We start from the raw sequence: 12,500 nt of genomic DNA, 5'->3' as shown, positions 1-12,500 counted from the left end.
TTTTGTAGGGCAGTGCTATCTGTCAGACAAAAAAACAAACATACGACTGTCAACATTTGACTTTATATCATCATCATCTTCAAGGGTTTTAAGACATAATTATACGCTTCTATTAGACTCTTGTATAAGGAATAAAACATTATATGATTTGTGACAAAAATACCCCTTTCTTTGATATTTTGTCCCTAGATCGGCTTAGACACATAATCTTTTTACAGCAGATAAATACTCTAATTACTGGTTTAGGTGTAAAAGTAATGTACTCCTAATTAAGATTGTGTTGCTGGTCTACACCAACTACAAAAAATAGATAACAAAATAGAAAACTTAAAGGCCTAAAATCTATTGACAGCAGCTCTGCATCAGCATGATTTTTTATCTTCTTTTTCATACCAGTAGTAAGAGTCCACAATCCATTACCCCTGACAATAATTATTCTCTACCACTATGAGGAGGCAAAGATTCCCAAACCCCAAGAGCCCTATAAAACCTCTTCCACCTCACACATACGTTAGTCTTTACTTTGCCTCTGCTGGAGCTCGTTGAAGAATGAATGTGAGCGTTTTATTCTTCAGAGAAAGAGGTTTTCAGTCTATATTGAGGCCCGGTTTCTCCTAAGAGTACAGTGCTTGTCAGAGGGATGTATATGGGTTATGGTTTGTGATTCTTTTTTCACCTCATAGGAAATTTTTCATAAACCTTCCAGAATTGGTTACAGGGACTTGTCTTTTGCCCCCCTTTTTGGGTATACAATATACTCCTTTTCCTTAACCTCTGCTGATATGTTTCAATACTGGTTTGGCTGTCTGCTGCTTATTTGCTGGTGGACAAGTGTCTATTGGTAAGTATAATTTATTAAACATTTTAGACACTATAACTATCTTATTAGCACGTTTTACGTTTTTATATACTGTACATATTTGCTAATATATATGGCCCTGGGACAGAATCCCTTACACTGTTCCCTTGCTGTTTTGCATGCATCAGCTTTTTAGGCGTGCTTTGTTTGAATTTTGCATGTCGACCTTTAGGTTTACATGCATTGCGGTTGCACACTACTGGACGGTTTACGCATGCCGGGTTCTGACGCGCTTAAATTCCTTTTAGCTGTTAGATTTTTTTGCACTCGTTATTTCTTTCTGATGAGAGTTATCTGCCTTCGGATGTTTGTCTCCTGCTTTTTTTTTTGCATTTTGGCTAACCTCACATTGTACCTTTGAGTTTATTTAAATAGCTACTCTGGAGGAGGTAGATAGTTTAAATTTCTCAAGAGCTTTTTAAGGGGGTTATAGTGTTTCTCTTGTTAAGTGTGTTCAGTCCACGGGTCATCCATTACTTATGGGATATATTCTCCTTCCCAACAGGAAGTTGCAAGAGGATCACCCAAGCAGAGCTGCTATATAGCTCCTCCCCTCACATGTCATATCCAGTCATTCTCTTGCAACCCTCAACAAAGAAGGAGGTCGCGAGAGGAGCTGGAGTTTTTACTTAACTATTCTTCAATCAAAAGTTTGTTATTTTGAATGGCACCGGAGTGTGCTGTTTTTCTATCTCAGGCAGTATTTGGAAGAAGAAACTGCCTGCGTTTTTTTCTATGATCTTAGCAGGCGTAACTAAGATCCACTGGCTGTTCTCGACATTCTGAGGAGTGGAGTAACTTCAGAAACTGGGAATAGCATGCGGGGTCCTCCGCAAATGAGGTATGTGCAGTACTTTATTTTCTGGGAATGGAATTGACTAAGAAAATACTGCTGTTACCGTATGATGTAAGTACAGCCTTAAATGCAGTAGTAGCAACTGGTATCAGGCTGATAAATGTATGCGCAGTCGAGTTATATTCTAGGGACTAGAATTTGACTGAGAAAATACTGTTAACACTGAAATAATACTTAAGCCCTCTCTGCAGTGGTAGCGACTGGTAGCAGGCTTAGTGATAGCTTTGCATGACATTGAAAAATGTTGTTTTTAATAAAACGTTTACTGGCATGTTATTCGTTTTGTGAGGTACTTTGGTGATAAATCGCTTTGGGCATGATTTTTTTCCACATGGCTAACATATTTTTCTGCATGGAAACCGTTATATCAGGGCTCCCACTGTTGTGATTGGAGTGGGAGGGCCCTTGTTTTAGCGCCTTGTTGCGCAGTTAAAATTATTGCACAGTCTTTCTGCTTCTTCCTCCTTGATCCAGGACGTCTCTAGAGAGCTCAGGGGTCTGCAAATTTCATTTGTGAGGGAGGTAATCAGTCACAGCAGAGCTGTGACAGTGTGCTGACTGTGATTAAAAGCGTTAAATCTTAATTGATATCTGTTTTATCCGTTTTGGGTATTGAGGGGTTAATCATCCTTTTGCTAATGGGTGCAATCCTCTGCTAATAATACACTTCTTGTTAAGAATTGTTTAATTATATCTGTATTTTTGAAGCGCTGCAGCATTTTTTATATTGCTTGTAAACTTATTGAAAGAGATTTCCAAGCTTGTTGGTTTCATTGCTAAGTCTGTTTTAAACATGTCTGATTCAGAGGAAACTATTTGTTCATCATGTTCAAAAGCCAATGTGGAGCCCAATAGAACGATGTGTACCAATTGTATTGATATTGCTTTGAATAAAAGTCAATCTGTACCGTTAAAGAAGCTATCACCAGACAACGAGGGGGAAGTTATGCCGCCTAACTCTCCTCATGTGTCAGTGCCTGCATCTCCCGCTCGGGAGATGCGTAGGATTGAGACACCTAGTACATCTAGGCCCTTACAAATCACTTTACATGATATGGCTAATGTTATGAAAGAAGTGTTATATAATATGCCCGAATTAAGGGGCAAACGCGATAGCTCTGGGTTAAGGACAGAGCGCGCTGATGACACGAGAGCCATGTCTGATACTGCGTCACAATTTGCAGAACATGAGGACGGTGAGCTTCATTCTGTCGGTGACGGTTCTGATCCGGGGAGACCGGATTCAGAAATTTCAAATTTTAAATTTAAGCTTGAGAACCTCCGTGTGTTACTAGGGGAGGTATTAGCGGCTCTGAATGATTGCGACACGGTGGCAATTCCAGAGAAATTGTGTAGGTTGGATAGATACTATGCGGTACCGGTGTGTACTGACATTTTTCCTATACCAAAAAGACTTACAGAAATTATAAGTAAGGAGTGGGATAGACCCGGTGTGCCTTTTTCCCCTCCCCCGATATTTAGAAAAATGTTCCCTATAGACGCCACCACACGAGACTTAGGGCAGACGGTCCCTAAGGTGGAGGGAGCAGTTTCTATGTTAGCCAAGCGTACCACTATCCCTGTGGAGGATAGCTGTGCTTTCTCAGATCCAATGGATAAAAAATTAGAGGGTTATCTTAAGAAAATGTTTGTTCAACAGGGTTTTATATTGCAGCCTCTTGCATGCATTGCGCCTGTCACGGCTGCAGCGGCATTCTGGTTTGAGTCTCTGGAAGAGGCGATTCGCACAGAGCTGTTGGATGAGGCCTTGAGCAAAGTTAGAACCCTTAAGCAAGCTAATGCGTTTGTTTCAGATGCCGTAGTACATCTAACCAAACTTACGGCTAAAAATTCCGGATTCGCCATACAGGCGCGCAGAGCGCTCTGGCTTAAATCCTGGTCAGCGGATGTAACTTCCAAGTCTAAGCTACTTAACATTCCTTTCAAAGGGCAGACCTTATTCGGGCCCGGCTTGAAGGAAATTATTGCTGACATTACGGGAGGTAAGGGCCACGCCCTTCCTCAGGACAGGGCCAAACCAAAGGCCAAACAGTTTAATTTTCGTGCCTTTCGTAACTTCAAGGCAGGAGCAGCATCGACTTCCTCCGCTCCAAAACAGGAAGGAACTACTGCTCGTTACAGACAGGGTTGGAAAGGCAACCAGTCATGGAACAAGGGCAAGCAGGCCAGAAAGCCTACTCCCGCCCCTAAGACAGCATGAAGTCAGGGCCCCCTATCCGGAGACGGATTTAGTGGTGGGCAGACTTTCTCTCTTTGCCCAGGCTTGGGCAAGAGATGTGCAGGATCCCTGGACGTTAAAGATTATATCTCAGGGATACCTTCTGGATTTCAAAACCTCTCCTCCACAAGGGAGGTTCCATCTTTCGAGGTTATCGACAAACCTAGTAAAGAGAGAGGCATTTCTACAATGTGTACAAGACCTCTTAATCATGGGAGTGATCCACTCAGTTCCGCGATCGGAACAGGGACAAGGATTTTACTCAAATCTATTTGTGGTTCCCAAAAAAGAGGGAACCTTCAGACCAATCTTGGACTTAAAGATCTTAAACAAATTCCTAAGGGTACCATCGTTCAAGATGGAAACCATTCGAACCATCCTACCCATGATCCAAGAGGGTTAATATATGACCACGGTGGACTTAAAGGATACTTACCTTCATATACCGATTCACAAAGATCATTATCGGTACCTGAGGTTTGCCTTTCTACACAGGCATTACCAGTTTGTGGCTCTTCCCTTCGGGTTAGCCACGGCCCCGAGAATTTTTACGAAGGTTCTGGGTTCACTTCTGGCGGTACTAAGACCACGAGGCATAGCGGTGGCTCCGTACCTAGACGACATTCTGATACAAGCGTCAAGTTTTCAGAATGCAAAGTTTCATACAGAGATAGTTCTAGCATTTCTGAGGTCGCATGGGTGGAAAGTGAATGTGGAAAAGAGTTCTCTGTTACCACTCACAAGGGTTCCTTTTCTAGGGACTCCTATAGATTCTGTAGAGATGAAGATTTACCTGACGGAGTCCAGGTTATCAAAGATTCTCAATGCTTGCCGTGTCCTTCATTCCGTTCCAAGCCCATCAGTAGCTCAGTGCATGGAGGTAATCGGCTTAATGGTCGCGGCAATGGACATAGTGCCATTTGCGCACCTGCATCTCAGACCGCTGCAACTATGCATGCTCAGTCAATGGAACGGGGATTACTCAGATCTGTCCCCTTTGCTAAATCTGGACCAGGAGACCAGAGATTCACTTCTCTGGTGGTTGTCACCGGTTCATCTGTCCAAAGGAATGACCTTTCGCAGGCCAGATTGGACGATTGTAACAACGGATGCCAGCCTTCTAGGCTGGGGAGCAGTCTGGAATTCCCTGAAGGCTCAGGGATCGTGGACTCAGGAGGAGAAACTCCTCCCAATAAACATTCTAGAATTAAGAGAAATATTCAATGCTCTTCTAGCTTGGCCTCAGTTAGCAAAGCTGAGGTTCATCAGATTTCAGTCGGACAATATCACGACTGTGGCTTACATCAATCATCAAGGGGGAACCAGGAGTTCCCTAGCGATGTTGGAAGTCTCGAAGATAATTCGCTGGGCAGAGTCTCACTCTTGCCACCTGTCAGCGATTCACATCCCAGGCGTAGAGAACTGGGAGGCGGATTTCCTAAGTCGCCAGACTTTTCATCCGGGAGAGTAGGAACTTCACCCGGAGGTATTTGCTCAACTGATTCGTCGTTGGGGCAAACCGGATCTGGATCTCATGGCATCTCGCCAGAACGCGAAGCTTCCTTGTTACGGATCCAGGTCCAGGGACCCGGGAGCGGTGCTGGTAGATGCATTAGCAGCCCCTTGGGTTTTCAACATAGCTTATGTGTTTCCACCATTTCCGTTGCTACCTCGGCTGATTGCCAGGATCAAACAGGAGAGGGCATCGGTAATTCTGATAGCGCCTGCGTGGCCTCGCAGGACCTGGTATGCAGACCTAGTGGACATGTCGTCCTGTCCCCCATGGTCTCTTCCTCTGAGGCAGGACCTTCTAATTCAGGGTCCTTTCAACCATCCAAACCTAATTTCTCTGAGGCTGACTGCCTGGAAATTGAACGCTTGATTCTATCAAAGCATGAGTTTTCGGATTCGGTTATTGATACATTAATACAGGCTCGGAAACCTGTGACAAGAAGGATTTACCATAAGATATGGCGTAAATATTTATATTGGTGCGAATCCAAGAGTTACTCATGGAGTAAGGTTAGGATTCCTAGGATATTAGCTTTTCTACAAGAGGGTTTAGAAAAGGGTTTATCCGCTAGTTCGCTAAAGGGACAGATTTCAGCTCTGTCTATTCTTTTACACAAACGTCTGGCAGAGCATCCAGACGTCCAGGCCTTTTGTCAGGCTTTGGCTAGAATTAAGCCTGTGTTTAAAGCTGTTGCTCCTCCGTGGAGCTTAAACTTGGTTCTTAAAGTTCTTCAGGGTGTTCCGTTTGAACCCCTTCATTCCATTGATATTAAGCTTTTATCTTGGAAAGTTTTTCTTTTTGATGGCTATTTCCTCGGCTCGAAGAGTCTCTGAGTTATCTGCCTTACATTGTGATTCTCCTTATCTGATCTTTCATTCAGACAAGGTAGTTCTGCGTACTAAACCTGGGTTTTTACCTAAGGTTGTTTCTAACAGGAATATCAATCAAGAGATTGTTGTTCCATCATTATGTCCTAATCCTTCTTCAAAGAAGGAAGTCTTTTGCATAATCTAGAAGTGGTACGTGCTCTGAAGTTCTACTTACAAGCAACTAAAGATTTTAGACAAACTTCTTCTCTGTTTGTCGTTTACTCTGGACAGAGGAGAGGTCAAAAGGCTTTGGCTACCTCTCTCTCTTTTTGGCTTCGTAGCATAATACGTTTAGCCTATGAGACTGCTGGACAGCAGCCTCCTGAAAGAATTACAGCTCATTCCACCAGAGCTGTGGCTTCCACCTGGGCCTTTAAGAATGAGGCCTCTGTTGAACAGATTTGCAAGGCTGCAATTTGGTCTTCACTTCATACTTTTTCCAAATTTTCCAAATTTGACACTTTTGCTTCTTCAGAGGCTGGTTTTGGGAGAAAGGTTCTACAGGCAGTGGTTCCTTCTGTTTAATGTTCCTGCCTTGTCCCTCCCATCATCCGTGTACTTAGCTTTGGTATTGGTATCCCATAAGTAATGGATGACCCGTGGACTGAACACACTTAACAAGAGAAAACATAATTTATGCTTACCTGATACATTTATTTCTCTTGTAGTGTGTTCAGTCCACGGCCCGCCCTGTCTTTTTCAGGCAGGTTCTAAATTTTAAAATTATAACTCCAGTCACCACTGCACCTTATAGTTTCTCCTTTCTCGTCTTGTTTCGGTCGAATGACTGGATATGACATGTGAGGGGAGGAGCTATATAGCAGCTCTGCTTGGGTGATCCTCTTGCAACTTCCTGTTGGGAAGGAGAATATATCCCATAAGTAATGGATGACCCGTGTACTGAACACACTACAAGAGAAATAAATTTATCAGGTAAGCATAAATTATGTTTTTTTGCATTGCTTTATCATATGCTATAATGGAGCAGTCTTATTTTGTCCCTAAATCTACCCCAGAAACCCAAGAGTCCCCTTAACACCTTTCTACCATTATTAGGTGTTGTTATTGTAAAAAAGCTGAAGTGCTTTCTCCAGCTCATTTATCTGAATTAGAATTACTAATTCAATCAGACCAATGAAATGCTGTTTCTTTGGGTATTACCATACCTTCTGTTTGTTCATTACAGGAGAATACTGACATTGTTTCACCTACTGTGAAAATTTTGATCAAAGGGCTTGCTGCTTTCCCACCTTCAAACAAGCGTAAAAGGTCAGTTCACATTTTACCTTCTACAAGTTCAAGGTCAGTACACATTTTACCTTCTAAAAGTTCTATGTGCCCTACTGTTATGTCTTCAGATGGTGAAGTTGAAGTTCCTCTGGTGATGAGAAATCTTCAACTGATGTTGAACCTGATATTTCCTCTTTTTTGTTTAAAATTGAACATATTTGTTCTGTTAAAGCAGGTCTTAATTACTTTAGGGGTTAAAGATCCTAAAGATTCTGGTGATAAGCCTTGTAATCATTTAAATTCAGTTTTTAAGACTGTTGTTAATCTTCATGAGGTTTTCCCTATTTCTGATGCTGTCTCTGACATCATTTCTATGCAATGGTCTTAGCCAGGTAATTTATTTACTACTTCTGCCAGGTTTAAAAAGTTATATAATTTACATGTTGCTAATATTGATTTGTGGGGAAACAGTTCCCAAATTTCATTGGGCCATTTTCACTCTGGCTAAACATACTGCTATTCCTTTGAAAGACAGTACTTATTTTAAAGATACTTTAGATAGAGTATTTTCGTAGAAGGGATATTGCAGATGTGGCTGCTGCTTCTACTTACTGGTTGTCTTGTCTTTTAGAACAGTATTCTGATGACTTTGCTAGTGCAACTCTTTTGGGTTTACTCAAGAGTGCCAATTCTTTTATTTGTGATGCCGTATTTGATATTATGAAGTTTGTCAAAAGCATGTCATTGGCAGTCCTTGCTAGGAGAGCCTTATGACTTGAAACCTGGTCTAGTGATATGGTGTCAAAATCCAGATTATTATTTCTTTCCTTTCAGGGAAAAAAAAGTTTTTTTGTTCTGATTTAGATTCTATAATATCTACTGTTACTTGAGGTAAAGGAGCTATTCTTCCTAATGACAGAAAGTCTAGAGGGAAATCTAAAGCTTCTAATAATTTTCGTTCCTTTCGTTTGAATATGGAACAAATGGTTGACTCCTCTGCTCAAAAGCAAAGACACATTTGGAGACCTAGTGCTAACTGGAACAAGTTAAAGCAGGTTAAGAAATCTATCCCTACTACCAAAACTGCATGAAGAAGACAAAAAGGAGAGGCGCTTCCTTGTGTGTATCAATAGTGGGATATTTGTGACCCCAAGTGCAAACTTTCAAGCGTCAGGGTACACACAATGGTTGCAGCACAATGGAGCAGACTGAGGACCCACAGCGCCTCAGCTTGCTGTACACTGATAACTGGAACACTGATAATACATATCCTTCTCCACAGCTATATCTCTCTTGGGCACAGGAAAAGAGATCTAAACTCCCTCTGGGTGTATGACCAAAAAGATGTAGGCAAAAAATGAACTCACAGAGTGATATAAAAGCACACAAAGTTTAATAGAATCGTGAAACAAATGAATGGATAAAAAGCACTATGTGCTGCACGTAGCGTATATATGCCAACGCAGCATATAGTGCTTTTTATCCATTTCCAGACAGACAATGTCTCAGCAGTAGCTTATGTCAACCATCAGTGGGGGGGGGGGACTTACAGTTCCCTAGCAATGTTGGAGGTGTCTTGTCTTTTATGGGCAGAAACCAATTCCTTTCTGGTTTCTGCGATTCATATTCCAGGGGTGGAAAACAGGCAGACTTTCTCAGTCATCAATCTCTACATCCAGGGGAGTGGTCTCTTCACCAGGTTGTACTCAGTCAGATTGTTGATCTTTAGGGTCTCCCAGAGATAGATCTGAAGGCCTTTCATTTGAAAAACAAGCTTCCCAGGTACTTTGCGAGGTCTTAGGGATCCTCAGGCAGAGTTAGTGGTTGCTCTAGTAGTTCCTTGGTCTTTTCAGCTTGCTTATCTGCTTTCTCCTCTAGTTCTATTTCACCAAGGGCTTTCCAAGATGAGCTTGAAGTAGTCAGTAATTCTGATTATCCCAACAAGGCCTCACAGGATTTAGTTTGCAGATCTGGTTAAGATGTCAAGCTGTCCTCCTTGGCCTCTGCGGTCAGACCTTCTGTCTCAAGGTCTGTTTTTTCCATCCGGAACTCAAGTCTCTGACTTTAATGGCATTCATATCGAACATTTAGGACTAAGGAAAAGGGGTTTCTCTGATTTTGTGATTGATAACTTGATTCTGTTAAGGGGTAAATTTCAGTTTTTTTAGTTTTGTTCCACAGGAAGATCGTTAATCTCCCTGATATTCATAGTTTTGTTCAAACTCTGGTCCGTATTAAACCTGTACTCAAGACAATTTTTCCTCCATTGAATCTTAATTTGGTATTAGAGGTTTTGCAGGCTTCTTTCGAGCCTATGCATAAGATGGATATTAAACTACTTTCTTGAAAAGTGTTATTTATTTTGGCTGGTTCTTCTACTAGAAGAGTTTGAGTTATCTGCTCTTGTGTTCCTCCTTATCTGATTTTTCATCAGGATTAGGCTGTTTTACGGACTTATTTTGAATTTTTGCCTAAGTTTGTTTCTTTAGACAATATTATTAGAGAAATGTATTCCTTCTTTGTGTCCTAATCCTAAGAGTGTTTCAGAGAGATATTTGCATTCTTTGGATGTTGTTAGGGCATTGAAATATTACATTGATGCTACTAAGGACTTTAGACAAACTTCTAGTTTAAATCATTTTTCTGGTCCTAGGAAGGGTCAGTAAGTTTGTGCTGTTTCTTTGGCCTCTTGGTTGAAACTTTTGATTCACTAAGCTTATTTGGTGGCAGGTCAGCCTCCACCGCAGCGGATTACTGCTCACTCTACTAGGTCAGTTGCCACTTCTTTCTTCGGCTTTCAAGAATGAGGCTTCAGTTGATCAGATTTGTAAGGCAGCTACTTGGTGGTCTTTTCATACGTTTACAAAACTCTACCATTTTGATGTGTTTGCTTCTTCTGAAGCAGCTTTTGGTTAGAATGTTCTTTAGGCAGCTGTCTCAGTTTGATTTTTTTTTGTCTGCTTGATATATTTTTATTTATTTATTACTCGTGGATTCCACAGCTTGGGTATTATTTCCCAGGAGTAATGGATCGTGGACTCTCATCACTTTTATGAAAGGAAACATTTTTCTTAGCACATCATTTTCTTCCCTGCTCCTTTTTATGGTTTATTCCTTTTTTTACCTCACTATGCTTGGCTATACATTAGACTGAGGTATGTGTGAGTTGGGTGGGGTTTTATAGGGCTCTTGGGTTTTGGGAATCTTTGCCTTCTCCTAGTGGTAGAGAAGAGTAATTCCTAGGAGTAATAGATTGTGGAATCTCACCACCATAAAAAAAATAATTTATCAGTTACACATGCAAAGAAGCAGGGTTAGACACATACAGACTCAGGCACAACTTGACAGACACAATTTGGCTATACATTTTCAAAACTGTTGTGACATTATATATATAATTAGCACTTTCACTAGAGCGCTAACTGCGCTAGAAGTAAACTTTTAGCACACGTCAGGTTTCGCTCGTATTATGAGTTGCAAGTAGAAAGTTATCACTCTCGCACTAACCCAACGCACGCAAAAACCTGAACTTACAATATTGCGTGCACACAATAACCTGTTCCCCCATGGAAGTTAATGGAGAAAAAAAGTGGGGAAAAAATGCCCCTCTCTCGCGCTTACCCGGACGCACACATTTCAATGTTCTGCCCATAGCAGAGTATGTTCTATTTATTCATAAATACATATTTCTATATATATCTGATGCTTTTTTGGTACAATATATATCTATTTAGAAATACATAGAACATATTTTGCTATGTACAGAACATTGGAATGTGAAATATTTACAGTAGATGCATAGTTAAAACCTTTATTAAATTAAATATTGCATTAAAGGGACATTAAACACTTTGAGATGGTAATATAAAATGATAAATTGTATATAATAAAACAACTCTGCAATATACTTTCATTAATTATGTTGTCCTCTTTGCCTGTAATTCCATTCTGAAATTGTGAGCTTTTCAGTTCCTGTTAGAAATGGAAGTGCAGAACACTGTTAAATCCAGCACAACCATTGGCTGCACACTCTAGTAACCTATTTATAACTGTCTCTAATTGGCCACAGCAGAGAAGGTAACACCAGTTACAACATGGCAGCTCCCAGTGTTTTATAGACACTAAAACTTTACACTTATTTTGTCACTTTTTAAACAACTAATGAAACTTTAAAAAATACATCTACATGTTAGTCATGGACTAATCTTTTCTTTGAATGCATCATTCTATCTAGCATGTATTTAGTGTTTAATGTCCCTTTAATATGTTTTTTTTTAATGTTTTTATCTACTTAACTGCAAAGGGCTCCAATGCACTTCTATATATGTCTACATATGTATGCATGTGTTTATATGTGTACATATGTCTGTAAATACAAATATACAAATATAAATACATATGTAGACACATATATATATATATATATATATATATATATATACACACACACCTACATATACATATTTAGACATTTTTCTAGCACCTGAGACCTCATATCTTTGGGCCCTTATAACTTGTTGTGTGCAATTTTTTTATTTTAAACTAGTACTAAAGCCCGTGTACACGGGCCATTTTTTGCAGTACAGTGGTCAAACCCCTTGCTCTCTCCCCCCTCTCTTTTGCTCTCTCTTCCCCCCTCTCTTTTGCTTTCTCTCCCCCCTCTCTTTTGCTTTCTCTCCCCCCTCTCTTTTGCTCTCTCTCTCCCCTCTTTTGCTCTCTCTCTCCCCTCTTTTGCTCTCTCTCTCTCCCCTCTTTTTCTCTCTCTCTCTCCCCTCTTTGGCTCTCTCCCTCCTTTCTTTTGCTCTCTCCCCCCCCCCTCTTTTGTTCTCTCCCCCCTCTTTTGGCTCTCTCTCCCCCCCTCTTTGGCTCTCCTCTCCCCCCTCTTTGGCTCTCTCTCCCCCCTCTTTGGCTCTCTCTCCCCCCTCTTTGGCTGC

The 12,500-nt window shown here is 41.0% G+C and overlaps 1 protein-coding gene across 1 annotated transcript in view; it reads left to right on the top strand.

Moving 5' to 3' along the window:
• MOSPD2 (motile sperm domain containing 2) overlaps nucleotides 1–12,500 on the top strand; it is a gene marked incomplete at its 5' end in the record, with an annotated part of 341,430 nt that overhangs the window by 255,265 nt on the left and 73,665 nt on the right. The window contains 1 exon segment of the mRNA XM_053705212.1: nucleotides 7,523–7,605. Within this exon segment, the coding sequence (XP_053561187.1) occupies nucleotides 7,523–7,605 (83 nt within the window).

The sequence above is a fragment of the Bombina bombina genome, chromosome 3 (genome assembly GCF_027579735.1).
Source record: "Bombina bombina isolate aBomBom1 chromosome 3, aBomBom1.pri, whole genome shotgun sequence".
NCBI classification, from domain to species: Eukaryota; Metazoa; Chordata; class Amphibia; order Anura; family Bombinatoridae; genus Bombina; species Bombina bombina.
The sequence above is the reverse complement of the archived record's forward strand: the minus strand, read 5'-3'. Positions and strand labels throughout refer to the sequence as shown.